This window comes from Halichoerus grypus, chromosome 2, assembly GCF_964656455.1.
Source record: "Halichoerus grypus chromosome 2, mHalGry1.hap1.1, whole genome shotgun sequence".
Lineage (NCBI taxonomy): Eukaryota > Metazoa > Chordata > Mammalia > Carnivora > Phocidae > Halichoerus > Halichoerus grypus.
Genome location: NC_135713.1, coordinates 40,053,483 through 40,068,999, shown reverse-complemented (window position 1 = coordinate 40,068,999; position 15,517 = coordinate 40,053,483). Strand labels below are relative to the sequence as shown.

The 15,517-nt window shown below is 37.1% G+C and overlaps 1 protein-coding gene across 4 annotated transcripts in view; it reads right to left on the bottom strand.

Annotated features, from left to right (window-relative positions):
* Positions 1–15,517, bottom strand: part of FBXO38 (F-box protein 38) — a 53,808-nt gene that overhangs the window by 22,959 nt on the left and 15,332 nt on the right. For all 4 annotated transcript variants that reach the window (XM_036096089.2, XM_078066716.1, XM_078066717.1 and 1 more), the window contains 9 exons: positions 15,058–15,221; positions 14,684–14,849; positions 11,862–11,999; positions 10,416–10,553; positions 7,912–8,005; positions 6,817–6,947; positions 3,314–3,484; positions 1,514–1,656; positions 433–643 (listed from right to left, as the gene is read on the bottom strand). In XM_036096089.2, the coding sequence (XP_035951982.2) occupies positions 433–643; positions 1,514–1,656; positions 3,314–3,484; positions 6,817–6,947; positions 7,912–8,005; positions 10,416–10,553; positions 11,862–11,999; positions 14,684–14,849; positions 15,058–15,221 (1,356 nt within the window). The remainder of the gene's footprint in view (positions 1–432; positions 644–1,513; positions 1,657–3,313; positions 3,485–6,816; positions 6,948–7,911; positions 8,006–10,415; positions 10,554–11,861; positions 12,000–14,683; positions 14,850–15,057; positions 15,222–15,517) is intronic.

Genomic DNA, 15,517 nt, shown 5'->3' with positions numbered 1-15,517 from the left:
AGGACTGCTCTTCATTTTTTTTAGTTCTAGGAACATCCAAAAACGGCCCCCCAATGAAGTTCTATCTACCGATCTATTGGTCAGGGAGATATAAAGAGATGTTCCTTTGCCGAAATCCTGAAAGTTAAATCTCAGGTAGGCCAGGCCTCTAAGGCCCACTGTACCCTAATTCCCATGGCATCCATGAGTCCTTCCCATGCTGTAAGCACCCTTACAGAGTCCAGGGACAAGAGGCATCACAAAGATAGCTTTGAAACAAGCCAGCAGATAGGCACATTTCATCCCCACCCCCCCCATTTGCCTTGTCAACCAGGTCCCCCAGGTGTAAAGTGACAAACTAAAATGGGGGAGAAGGAAACAGAACAAGGTCAGAGAAATACAATCCAAAGTAAAAATCACTTCTGTGTGGAGCTCACAAAAGATCTGGGTTACCGTCGGCTGCAAACTGCTGCTCTCCTGGCTGCAGGTCTTGCCGGAAGTCATTCTCCTCGTCCGAGTCATCTGGGTGATGGTGATTGTTGTCATGGATGTTGGCATTATTCTGGGCATTGTTATCATTGTCATTGTTGGAGTTCTGGTTGCTAACAAGGGCCGAGGAAACCCCAATTCCCGTGCCTGCACTCAGACCGACTCGAGCACAGCCCTAAAGCGAGATGAAAGCACATGCATATTCACTCAGGTTAGTTAATAGAACACTTCATTTTTCATATTCCTCCGTTTCATCTTGACCTAAGAATCTTTACATAGCACTACTTTCACATATGCATCAAGCACCTTATTAGAGGCTCACAAGACTTCAAGCAAGACGCAGCGCTATCAGTCTGGACTTAGAGATGACGAAATGCAGTGGAAAGAGGTCTGTGTAAGAGACCAGTAGGTGCTACAGCTGGGACTTGAAACCCAATAATCTGACCGCCAATCCTGAGCTTTCCCCACTATCATGTACTGCTTGCACGGTGGGAATGTAACCATTAAGAACTGAGGAGAGAGAGGGTAACTAGCTGAAGCATTAAGTTTTTATTACAGTGAGAGCAAAAAGTTTTATTAGTTAAGCAGTTTTGAAATAATATTTCATACAACTAGACAATCTCAAGGTTTTCCAGGATTTTCAACTGCACAGAAGAGAGAACAGCAAAGTAAAACATTTCCAAAATAAATCCCTAATCCATACTTATATCTGAGGTTCCTAATTAGAGATTTAATCTCGCAACTAATTACTCTTGAGTAATACATTTTGACCTAGCTCAAATTTCCACCTTTGCTCTTACCTTACCTTCAGCTTATAGAACTGACAGAGACAGCTTTCCACTTACTTTTCCCTTTCCCTTCTCTGGAGAGCCCTTACCAGAGCAAGAGGCCATGTAAATTATAACCTTTATACCTTCACTGAAGCTAGAGTAAAAAGTCCAATTGTAACAATGTAAGGGCATTATTATTAGGAAAAAAATCACTTAGGTTTTGTTTTCTTCCTTGAGTATTAAAACAAACAATAATTCCCTCAAATGTGACTTACTTTGGGTGGTTCACGAAACATCTGGTCCAGTGAAATAAACTCGAGGCTGGGCAACAATTCAATAAACTGGCCAAAGGAGTCCAGCTTCAAAGCATGGCACCGCACTAAGTTGATATCCACCAATCGCGTCCATCTTGAGTGGTCTGTTGGGAGAAATGACATGGCCAGAGAGTTTGACTAACACTTTCTCCATTACGGATGAATTTTGCTATATAGGTCACAAAGATTTTCAAACCCTTTTCCTTTAAATAACTTTGATTTTATCTCATGATCTCAAAAACTTGATGACTAAATTATGATGTCTTCTTACCTAATTTCATTGTGAAAACGACAATGGCTTGGGAATTATTAACTTGAAACCAAGTCAGCCTTGATCTAAATGTGATCCATTCAACAACCTACATGCCTATTCAACAATAGGACACTAGGTTAAAGAAATGTTGGTGCACTCTTTTAATAGAACATTATACAGCTGTCAAAAAGAATGAAGGAGAATTGAGTATGCTTGCTATGGAAAGCTCTCCCACATACTCTTAGTGTAAAAACCAAGCTACATGAGAGGGTATACCTAATAAGGTCCTCTGTATATAAATCACTTTTAAATGCTATACATGTATAGGTTGCAATATGCACAAAATAATCTGTCCAGAGAATATACAAGAAACCATTGATGGTGGTTACCTTTGAGAAGAGGAGACTTTTCATTTTGTACCTTTCTGTACTGTTTGGTATTGTTTATCAAGTGCATGTATTATTTTTAGTTTTTAAGTGTTAACAGGAGTTCTGAGTGATGGGATTACAGGCCATTTTTTTGTTTTCTTCTTTATATACTTCTGTATTTAAGAAAACAAACAAACCAAAAACCCAATAAATGTTATTTTTTTAAAGTGATCTATGCCTGCTACAACCTCAAGTTTGTATTTCCCAGTTACCTTCTTGGTGCAGCTGGGCTAGGGACAGAATTTCACTTCTGGGAGGGGAGACATGGCCATTCTAATGAGTAATCCCAACAGATGGCCCAGAGCCTGAGAAGAGACTGGAGACGGGCTCTGTAAGGAGCTACAGTAGCCTTATGAGGCAACTCAGACAGGAGAGGAGGCTGTTCTGCAGGTGTCAGTGAGGGGGCTTGGTTTGGTTAAAAAGGATGTCAATTGAAAATTCTCTAGCTCCGAATTTATTTAAAGGTTTGTGAATTTAGGTATTTAAGAAGGGCCTTAAGAGTAACAAATAGTACCACTCTCTAGGGAGGAAAATGAACTCCCCCATATAAGGAAACATATCAAGTACAAAAGTCACACTTCTATACACAAGGGATCAGGTAGGGAGGGGAGAGCTGAAATAACCTAAGATTTTAAGGCAAATGAAAATTTCACCACAAGTTAATGCTAAATACGTCACCTAACTGAAGTTTGTTTTTTTTTTTAAATACATACCCACTTTGTCCTTTCAGATGATGTGCGCCATTTGAAGGTAGGTCAGAGAAAACAAATATAATATCCCAGGCAACAATTCCTAACCTTAATTTTATGTGCCTGGCTCAAAGAAATATACAAAAAAATCAGGGCAGTTGAATCCGTAACCTAGACAGTGCCAATTTCTAGGCAGAGAATTTCAGGAGTTCAAAGAGGCACTGATAGAATATTTCCAACTAGGTTATCAAAGGTTCCCAGCACTTGTATGAACATTCATATAAAATATCTACATTTTACATTAGGAATACAATTCATATCACACACACAAAACAAAAATATGTATTCTTTTGACAGCAGGCAGACATAGCCATAGTTAAGCCTACAGTACCTGAGATCCAATTGTATGGGTTATGGAGATGGGGGCAATTATAAATTGCCAGATATTTGATACAGGAAAAAACTTCATTGACTGCCTTCATCCCTATATCGGTGATGATACCAGGATTTTCTACCACATCAGCCAAACCATACTTTACCAGATCTGCATTCGCCATTCTGCCTAGAAAGAGAAATCAATTCAAAAAAAAAAAAAAAAAGACTCTTAAATGTCATGGAATGTTGCCGATTCTTTATCTTAACATCCAGTATATCACTCTCTATGATTGTTCTGTGTCATCGATCCATCATCAGGTTCAAGTCTGAATACAATTTTAGGTTAGGTATTCGGTGTAAATACCATTTACTTGCAAAATAAAAACTTACATTAATATTAAAAGTCAAGGGATAGCTAACAGAAACAAATTATTTCCAATTGTTTAGAAAAGAAAAAAAGAAAGCAAAAATTCTTAAAGCAAAACTGAAGGATATATTGTATTGGTTCACACTTACGCTGAAGTTTTAGCTTTAGCTTAGAAAAATAAGATCTTAAATATGTAACTCTTTCACAGTATCAGGATCATGTTTTTGGAGTCAAGTGTGGCCATGTGTAGAAAAGAGTAAACTGGGAATTCAGGGTCATTCTTAAAACCCACGGTACTGGTTAGTAAAGATGTGCCCATCCCCAGAAAATGGGACTTCTAACTCAAATAATTCCCATTAAATTAGCACTCCCTCTGCCAATGGCCTTTAGTGCCCCCCATCTTGTAGGCACGCACAGGGATGGGGGTGGGGGTGGGTATCAGTAAAAGACAATCCTCCGTTCTCGTCTGTGGCACTGGAAATCACACCTTATTCCTTGCCTCCTGTCCTCATTTTTCCCAGCTTCCTGCCTTTAATCTCCAGGATGGTCCACTTGACTACAAGCAATCTGAAGGAAAAGGGACTGCATCTAGTTAGTTAACAGTCACATTTTCAATGACCAACAGAGTGCTGGGGAGACAGGAACTCAATAAACGTCTCTCATAGTCCTCACTACCACCTGCCACCAAGTACGAAGGAAACACTGTTGCTCTGGTGAAGATGCCCCACACATCACAGGGATTTACACCTTTAGCTCGGAGCATGTTTAAAACAACTATTTACTCCAAACTCTTCCAATTTTATTCTCCACATAGTTCACAGTCTCTCTCTTATAGTTCCCGTTTTTTGTATTTACTGGCATTTCTTGCAGATTCTACCTTAATCCAATCCATCCTTTACAATTCGGCTGGGCAATTTTCTTTAGTCTGCTGTAAACACATTTTTCTTATCCTTTGGACTTGAAACTTTTCTAATGATTGGGTAAATCTTGAACTGACCCTGTTCCCTGTCTGCATAAATGTTGTAACCTGACATAATAAATCCATCATCGTACATTCATTCCTTTGAGACCATCACCCTCTTCCAGCTCCTGGGGTCTCCTGATTGTCACGCTCCCTCAAGAACTCTGATGACATCACCCAGAACTCATCTTTGTTTCTTTTGCAGGTCTCAATTCCATCTCTCTCCCTCTCTCCAAAGCCCCAGCACTAAAGACAACACTACTCTGGTTTTTAGTAAGTTTTACATTCCTATCGCCTTTGAATAAAACTCTGCTATCATAAATCTATGAAAGCAAAAAACTCTTAGTGTTCATCTTCGGAACACTTTTCTTCTACTCGTAACACACAGCTTCTGCTTTTCAGCACATCCATTTCCCCAATGTGGCACTGTCATTTTTACCATAAATGTATCGGGCACAAAGGTGATGTTTTTATTGATATTTTGCCAAGTCTTTGTAACAAAACAGTGATAGAAGTTTTACTAGAGGTGATGCCACCCCCACCCTCCTGGAGAGGTGCTTCAAGATCTAAATTACTGATAAGAATGAGATTAAGTGACAAAGTATGAGCAGTGACCACGCGTTCCTCCCTGGATGCTCTGTCAGAGGCACCTAGCACCTACAGTGATACAGACAATCCTGGACTGTCTTTGGAGGATCAGAGGCAAATACATATATGGAGAAATGGATGAACTGCAGCAAATATGAAAACAAGAATTGATTATGAAAAGGTCAAGACAAAGAGATTTCAATGTGAAAGACACTATGAAACATGCTGAAAAGCACAGGGAGCAATAGTCAAAAGGTAAAGCGTTTTTCTATTGAATGTGTGTTTCAGGGAAAGAGACACTGTAGGGAAATAGCTGGTTATAAAGATAACTCTCAAAAGACAATCTTTCAGTGGGCCTAAATGTGGCCATCTTGAAAATACAAAATTTGTCAAGTTTTGAGCTTTGGGGAAGACGAAAAAATAAAATTATAGAAGGAACACCAATTACCAAGCTAAAAATTTTGCTGAGTTACACATAAAGCTACTGTAGAAACAACACAGAGAATGTAAGCAACCTCATTCAAAACCAGAAAAGCCTGGTATCAGATACACTAATTTTATATGAAATGCCTATACTAGTTTAGCATTTTAAAGCTATGTTGGTGAAAAGCCCATCTTTTTCAAAGTTATACAGATTAAAAATAATTCCCATTAAATTGGCAAGAAGATAATAATTTGATTTCTTAATCCTTCGCATGTAATAACGAGCACTGCAACAAAGAAAAAGTAAACAAAACAATATTCAGACATCTATTAAAAATGAAAAAGGACAACAGTCACGTTTGACCTAGACTGTCCTGACCAGAGGAATTAAGCCTTATGTTCTTCTACAGTGCAAACTAGATCCTAAGAAAAAATGCCATCTGGTATGACAGTGAGTTTAAGAAAGACCTGTTAGAAATTACACGGGGAAGAAACAATTCTTGCAAAAATAAAAACATGCTGACGGTGGAAATGCTCTTGCATGTCTGATTAATGTCATATGTGGGAAAAAAGCTTGAATATTGAATTGACATGCATTCAAACCCAAAGGAATGAGTTCCCAATTGTAAATACATTCCAGAAAATGCTGTCAACAAGCCTTCCAACAGCAATCATCATCAAATGAATACTGACCATTATGTGCTCACACTATCTGGGAAATCCAGAACCCCCAGCGGGCTTATTATGGAAATGAAGAGCATGGACAGGGAATGGGACCTCATCTGAGAGGACCATCAAAAGCTTCAAGAAGTGTGGCAGATCAAATTCAACAAATGGAACCAAGGATGACATTCTGTGAAAAAAATGAAGCAGAATGGGAAAGAAACTTGGGCAGTAAAATGGAGACAATATCAAATGTAGGTAAGGATTTTTTTTTTTTTGTATACTGTTAATCATTATATTTTCTTTAATATGCTAAGTCAGAGGCAATATGGGGGAAAAAAAAATCACTGACACTTCTAGATTAAATTAAAAGTTCCTTTTTCATGAAGGCAGAGCCCCTAAGATCTTAAGCTGTCTTATATTCAAGAAAATATGGCACATCTCAATTCAAGTTTCAGTTTGTCAAGGAAGTTCCCTACAGCAATTCTAGGGAATAAAATGGTTGATTAAGTCTTACTCTGCAGCAAAAACTCATCTACATATCCCAGATGAAGTGTTTCAAACTGGGGGAACTCCAGCTCTGCCATCTTTAGGGCAGAAAAGACGCCATCTTTGGTTAGGGAAGGCTGGATCCGAACTTCATGTAACCTATGAGGAAAAAATATCAGAGTAAAATAAAAACCATCAGCATCAAAGGTTCTTCCTAGCATAAGGCTCTGAAAGAAGTTCATAGTACCGAAATGTCACATGCAAACAACTTTCCTCTCCTCTATTAAAAAACATTAGAGATGTTTCCTTTAAAGGAGCATTTTGCAAAGTGTGGGCACAAATTACATTAACAATGAGTTACACAGTAAGAACTGTATATCCTTTCTAGTGCTTGCTTAAACCTGATTAAGTCAAAATCAGAATCTGCATCTGGTGCTGATTATTCAACATCTTTTTTTATGCTGTTAAAAGTGCCATTTTAACAAAGATTATAGCTCTATATTGGGTAACAATACCTACTTACTTAAACTTAGAAACAGTTTTATTTATATTCTTAATATTCTTTTGATGGAAAGAGTTTTGTTTTTAAATTGAAAAAAATGGTTAACTCAATTTAAATACAATATAAAAGTAGAGATAGACTTCTGATCTGTAGGAAACAGTTAATGTGGCATAAACTGATATAAAGATATGTTAAAAATATAAAGATGTTAAAGGTCAGGACTCTTAAAAAGCTGACTTAAAATACTGATTTCTGAATAGCAAATACTATCACCAACTAAAATAATTCCAAAAATCAGAGAAGGTTCAAAGAATGGTTCCCAAGAGAGCTGCAGACACCAGTGTACCAGTGCTGATTTCTGTTGGGACTTCAGAATGTTGACTGCTTTTCTCTGATGAGACCACACCCCTGCAGAGCTTGCTGGGTCTGGAGGGCAGCTCAGCTGGTCATCAGTTATAAGACTACCACTACTAAGTGATGCCCTAATACTATTTAAACAACTCCTTTATATTTTACATCTGGATGAGACATAATCAAACTTCATACACACATTCCCCCAATTTTTGTAAAATAGGAGAAACATAACTCTAAGACAAAAGACAACATGAAGAGGAAACATACCTACGAGCAGCAGTGATAATGAGGTAACCAAGATCTACTTCAAGAGCATTTTTGCATGCTCCCAAAACAATTGTGTGCAAATTTCTAAAACCACCTAGTTAAGGGAGAAAAGGAACAAAAACAGTAAGAATTTCCTTTGACTACAGCATGTTCAGTATTTATATGCATTTTAGATGACAGTTATCTGGTTAAAAGTAAATCTAAGTTTGTTTTTTCATTCGAATTAATATCTCAAGAAGAATTATGACTACTAGTCATTTCCTAAAAAGAGATGAAAACAGATACTGTCATTCTAAAGAGGCATTCTGATCGTGTTGGAAAATTACTCCAAATTATTGAGGCTTTTAAGAAAGGATTTTCAGAAAGCTAGACATTCATAAGGGAACTGTAAAGAAGGGATCCTGACATTTTCTAGCCAAAGTTTGAACCTCCAATATATCATATGGAACAAGACCACCACTCCTTTAACTTCAACTGTTTTTTTATGTTTTTGGAATTTGCTCTGTAAATACAGAGCAAAAACAGTATGTGAATTATTAACGTATACAGCTCAATGAATTTTCACAAGATTGACTTTAAACTTTTATGAATAGAATCACACAGTATGTACTTTTGTGTCTGGCTTCTTTTGCTAAAATTCTTGTTTAGGAGATTCATCCAGATTGTTGCATATAGTGGTAGTTTATTCATTTTCATTGCTGTGTAATATTCCTTTGCACAAATATGTCACATTTGAATCATCCATGCTGTTGCTGATAGGCATTTGGGTTGTTTCCATTTGGAGGCTATTATGAACAGTGCTACTATGAACAATTTGGGGTATCATCTTCTGGTGAAGAGATATATGCATTTCTGTTGGGTTTAAAGCCAGGAAGGCAACTGCTGATATGCATATAGTAAACTTTAGTAGATACTACCAAACAATATTTTGTTGCTCTACATCCTGGCCAACACTATTGTCTCTTTCCTATTAGTCATGCTTAAGCATAAACATTTTAGTGCTTGTGTATCACACTGCGGTTTTATTTTGTATTCCCCTAGTGATTAATGATGTTTATCATTTTTTCATGTTTATGGGCCATTTAGTTACCACCTTTTGTGAAGTCTTTTCTATTCAGGTTGTATCCCTATTTTTCCTATCGGGTTGTCTGCCTTTTTCTCATTAATTTTAGAAGTACTTCATATACTCTAGATACTAGTCCTTCATCTGATACCTGTATTGCAAATAGATTCTCCCACTCTGAAGCTTGGCCTTTCACTCTTAATCATACCTTTTGATGAATGGAAAAAATGTTTTATATAGTACAGTTTATCAATTTTTTTCTTTATGGTAAGTGCTTTTTGGTATCCTGTTTGATAAATCTTTGCCTACCCAAGGTCAAAAAGACATTCTCCTACCTTTCTTTATGAACGTTTTGTTTTTCACATTCGGATCTATGATTCATCTATCTGGAATTAACAACTTTTGTGTGAGGCATACTGACTCCTTAAGTAAAATATAAGGCAGAGTCATTCTTAGGCAACACTTTATTAGGGGAGAAAAGTCTGTTTTTCTTTCAGGACATTTATACAAATTCTTAGGCTTTTGGCATCTCTCTCCAGGTCTTCTCTCTAATGAATGGTTCCACTGTGGTCTTCTTATCCCTTCTCTGACTTTTTCCTGTTTGCTACAGCCATGCAATAAAGATAATGCTGCTGATCTTGAGGAAGCTTGCTCCATCCCCTTCATACAATGTAATAAAGTATACTCCCACCATATTTGACTGAAAAAATGCCTAAAAATGTACTGCTTACTCATATTTTAATAGTATTAATAACATCAATTTTTACCAATAGTACTTAATGATATTCCATTTATATTTTGAATATACGAAGCTAGATTTTTGTTCTTAACAGTTAATTATCTACTTTGCTAAATTTTGTGGTATTTGTGTTGTAATGAGGAGATGTGGAGCACATTCTGTTATATATCATTATTTAAAATATAACTAAAGGACCTAGAGAGTAAAATATATTTTCCTTTTAAAAGCCATCCTCTGAGATGGATCTAATATCCAAGTGATAAGCATGAAAGCATCTGATATACCTTAAAGTATTAGACAAATGTTAGACGTTATCATTACTAATGCCTGAGTTCTTTTGTAGGCCTAAGATGTCCAAGTCAAAAAACATCTCTTTTTACCAACAGACTTCTAGAAATCGCTGTTAATATTTCTCAGAAAAATTCCAAATATAATAGCTGTACGATTAACTAAGTAATAAGGATTAACAAGCCAGAAAACATGCTTTATCACTCTATTTTGAGGTTTAGCATTGCATAAAAAGAAAATGAATATTAGTCCATGCTCATGGTTACTTATTCTCCATTGAATGCACCAGACAGAAAGGGCAATTACTAACAAGCATTTTCTTTTAAAAAGACTCACAAGAGAAGCTAAATAAAAGCATAATAATTTTTTAAACTGATTTTAAAAAGTATTCAGTAACTAAAGAAAAACGAATACCTGATCTCCAACTGTCTTCAACTACGTGTTGGATAAGACCTCCAAGGAAAGGAACTCGAACCATTTCCAAATGTTCCAAGTTTCGGGCAGAGGCTAAGCCTGTTACTAAAGGGACATACTTCAAGGAGTTTGTGGGCCCTAGGGGGGAAAAAATAATTCAGTGGAACAATGTAAATTAACTTAAAGATGAATTTTCAAACCAGCAGCTGAAATAACTTATAAATTCTATGTGTGCAACTGACAGCCAAGTAGTTAACTCTCTATAATTTATACTTATTAGAAATGAAAGTATTAGCCTGTTAACCATGTATTTATTCAGCATAAAGATTCTTCAGTAACATTGGAGAAATACTTAGTATTTTTCATAAATCCCCCAAAGTTTCAATAGTTTTGAGCTCAAAATAACTAAGGGGAGAAAGCCAAGGGGAAGATGGGATCCTTCACTCAAGTAAATAGCTGGTCATAAATACCCATCTGTGACCAGTGTTATATGAGGTATTATGGAAGATCACAAGACATAGTCCTATCTATCACAGAGCTTACAAATGACATGGAAATAAAACTAAATAATTCTAAGAATACAAAGGCGTGACATATCAACTGTAAAAACAAGATCTGTTGTACTACATGAAAAAGAAAAGAGTGAAAGAGAAGAGGAAGGAAGGAAGTGTATAGCTCAGGACAAGGGAACAATACACAGTGTAAAGACAGACACTGAGGTGAAGGCTGGTAGGGTTGCAGAGGGGACACTGAATAGGCAAGCCTGACAATAAAAGAAGGTACATCTTGGTAAAGAATCAGAAATAAAAATATCAAGAGGGGCCCCAGCTTTTAAGAACTTTAAAGCAGAATAGTTCCCACTTGACAATCTAAGGCAACAGAGACACTGAAGGTTTCTGAACAGAAAAGCAGTACCATAAAAGCAGTGCTTTCTGCTTTACGAGATTATGTCATGCTATGTAATCAGAAATCAGACAGAGATCTATTATAACAATCCTACAGAAAGTAAAAAGTGAGGGGTGCCTGGGTGGCTCAGTCAGTTAAGCACCTGCCTTCGGCTCAGGTCATGATCTCAGGGTCCTGGGATCGAGTCCCGCATTGGGTTCCCTGCTCAGTGGGGAGCCTGCTTCTCCCTCTCCTGCTCCCCCTGCCTGTGCTCTCTCTCTCACAAATAAGTAAATAAAATCTTTTTTAAAAATTTAAAAAAGAAAGAAATTAAGTGCCTATAAAAAAATATGTAGAGACTGTGATGCACCCCTCTCCCCCCGCCAAGGGTAAAACACAAATCACGTGTCTACTGACTTTAAAACAAAAAGAGCATTTATTTTCACAAAGTGAATAATTTACCAAACATAAATAATAATAACGTAATGTAATTCGATTTACAAATGTAGCTACGGAGTTTGCTTTAGGATATTTTTAGACATTTTAGAACTGTGCCATTACCTGCACAGTTCCTCATGACGAAAGTTCGTAAACTGATGCAAAGAAAGTCTTTGAACGGCTGTGGTTTAGTGAGTCTTACCCACTTCATATAAAGGTGCCTTAGCATCGGGATACAAGGAATTTCAGGAACATTCACCCCTAAAAACATATACCAAAAAAACAAAAATCACAAAAACACTCTGTATTCTGCATAAAAGTGCAACAGTCTACTTTTCAAGTTGACAATTTATCCTTCATGGATTATTTTCACCACAACGAATTGCCTAATCAAAGTCCATCAAGTTTGGCTTAGTTAAAACAGGCTTGTAACGAACAATTTAAGCAAACCATGAACACTCTACTTTGTTATTTCTTTACAAAAGGCATATGGAGATGGGATTTTAAAAGTATTCCCACTTTTTATACACATGAATCTTTCTCATAACTCTACAACTCTTCCAGGATACATACATACACCCAGTAGACGTAAAATGAAAACAGGTTACTGAAAACAAAATTATGTGGAAGGAATACACAAAAGTACTATTTGACTATCAATGTCCACTGTCCCACCAGTGAAAAAACTAAAACACAGGCAGGCTAGTTGGCTTCAAATATCATAATATCCAAAAACAGAGATTAAAGCTGTTTCTACAAATGAATGAACCTTAAGGATTTGTAAATGTGTGGGAGAAACCAGTCAGTATGACTCTGAGAAAGTGAGAAACCCATCAGTCATTTATTTTAATATTTCAAATTGATAAAGGTATTTTATCCTTCAGATCCATAAATGACTTAACACTAGGAATCATACCTGCAGAGGACCCTGTCCGGGAGAAAGGGGATGGAAAGTGGAAGGAAAAGCTGGGAGACACAGAAGAAGAAAGAAGATAGGTAACTTGCAAGTTCTGAAGGGAAGAAAGCAGATCAAAGACCTTGTCCAACAGTTAAAAACCAGAGCCTCACGAAAAGCCGAGGAAGTGACACAAATCTCTGAAAGAAATCCTAAGGACCCAGTGTGATGGCATTTAACACACAGCAGCTGGCAAAACCAGTTTAATACCAACTTCACTGGTAGAAGTCCTGCTAGCAAAGGCAACTAGAGAAAGCGAAACTAGTAGAGTACCTGAATGACTGGTTTTTTAGAAGCTAAATTCTGCAGGATGCTCCTACTATAAGGATTACTCCTTAACCTGCCCCTTCCCAAAAAGCAGGTACCTTTAGACTTGAACTACGCATATACCCTGTATGGCAGCAGATGGGAAGTAAAATCGAGGATGAGACCAACGGAAGAAAGGCAGAGGCAATGAGGTATAGACTAAGACTCAAGATGCAGAACTCACAAATGTATACTTAGTATCTACCACGATGGTGGTAATTCTGATTAGCAAACTCAGTAGCAAGAGTGAGAGAGAGATCCACCAGACAACACAGCTCTATCCTATGCCCAATCCACATTTTGCCTCAAATCCATTCTATAAACAAAAGACACAATTACTATCTTCCCAGCACGTGCACTAATTTACTATACACATTTATAACACCATCAGTGTTAAACTATTCAATTAATCAAATGAATGCATGCATTTCAACCAAATTTACCTACTTATATCTGCAATGAACAATGACCGGAATCATGGGAAATACACTGAATTTACAGAGCTTACATTATTATAAACTTCAGACATTACAGTATCTTTATTGTCTAAAAATGCAGTCTCAAACTAGATATCCAAAGGCCTAATCACAATCATTCCTTGATCATGTAAATAAAAGGGGGCTAGAGTGCATTCCTCTTGTGCCATAATTGTGCACATAAACCCTAGTTAAGCCCCACTCCTTACCACTCCTGCTGCACTCCCTGCACCACCTGACCCAGTTTCAGAAATTTCTAGTTCTTAAGACCATCACCAATGCCGAGAATAATGCTTACAACAAGCAGATACTCAATAGGTGTATTTTAAATAAAATATTTAATAAATAAATATTAAAAGTCAGACTACAGTAACAGAAGTCCTCCCGAAACCCTTTCAATAATGTTAAGCCAGAGGCGGTAAATTAAATTTGAGAAAATATATACCCTTATTATTTACTTAGATAGAAATCATTGGGACTTAGACTATTTGGATGGAGAATGTACACTATAATCACTGCAAATAAGGTGCCTCTGGAAAAAGAGCACCCCATTTCCCATTTCTCAGAGAAAAAGAAAAGTAGCAGATTTTTCTCATTGGCTCCGAGCTGAACAAAGGGGAATGTTCTGGTTGGAGAAGATACAAGTAAACTAAGAGCTATTTGGCTTTTTTATTCCTCAATGTTCTAGAGATGAGCTGTGTAATAAAGTTGCCACTATTGCATGTGGCTGTTTGATAAATGAATATGAGATAAAAATTCAGTTCCTGTTTCACTAGCCCCGGAGGGAACCATATGGGAGAGTACAAACCCATGACATTTCCATCACCACAGAAAGTTGCACTGGAGAACTCTCCTCTGAAGGGTCGAACTAGGACCAAAAGGGCAGAGAACAAGGGCAGGATTCTGGCTCACTGAAACAAAACAAAACAAAACAAAAAAACCACAACCTAACAACTTTCAGAACTACTCAAATGGTCTTCAAAAAGGGAACAGACTGGTTGTGAAGCAGTATTTCTCTAACCCTCCAGCCCCCATCTAGGACTCCTTAATGGGAAATCTAAATTCGTATACACACGTCTCACAAGCATTTCTTTGGCCATCATCAATCAAGAAAGCTATTTCTCAAATTCTCATTATTCCTTTTCAGTGAATATTCAGTTATATGACATTTCGAAGAGACACAGGTGACCCAAGAAACATGTACTTACCAACTAAATGTAAAGTCTGAATTTTGGCTCCTATAGGAATTTTCAGTTTATTTTCAGGAGGAATTGGAAATGCTCCGTTACGATTACGAAATTTCCCCAAAATATGAACATGAGGCATGTATGTCCAAATAGATTCTACCAATTCCAAATGAGAAGTTTCCACACCCTAGAAAATAATGCCAAGCAAGCATAAGAAAAGGCTATTTATTTAGCATCCAAAGCTTCTATTTCTGTATCATAAGATGCTAAGTACACAATGGAACTTAAAAGTTTGTTACAGATGAAATCTGCATGTGAGTGAGCATATTCTTTCATTCTTTGATTTATTATTTCATCAATCAGTTGGTATCAAATGTTCAACCAGGTACACTCACCACTAAATTTGGGCATGCCTGCAAAGCTTCCAGAACGCCTGGAATGCTAAAAGCCTCATGGCCCCGTACCCTTCGCCTCTCAAGGTATCTAGGATGAAGGCCATAAAGCTGTTCGACATCTGGCATCTTCTTCAATAGTGTTAGAAAACTGGAATCTGTGAAGCCTGAGAAATTCAGAAGCATTTAGAGGCAAGTTAATCTTTGTATTCATGAACATTTATTAGGCACTTGTCATTTCTGTCAAAAGTTACCAACAACAAAAGGTTTCCTTTTTAAAGTTTCCTAAGACTAACACTATGGCTGAACAAACGGTTAAACAGAAAATATATTCCTTTAGTAATAAAGGAAATGTTTCAGAAACCCCACTTATCCTGAATTAATATTTTACAGAGCTGAGGCTTTTAATTTATGATTGTCTTTTTGTTGCTGCTGCTTTTAAGGGACACAAATCTTCGACTAG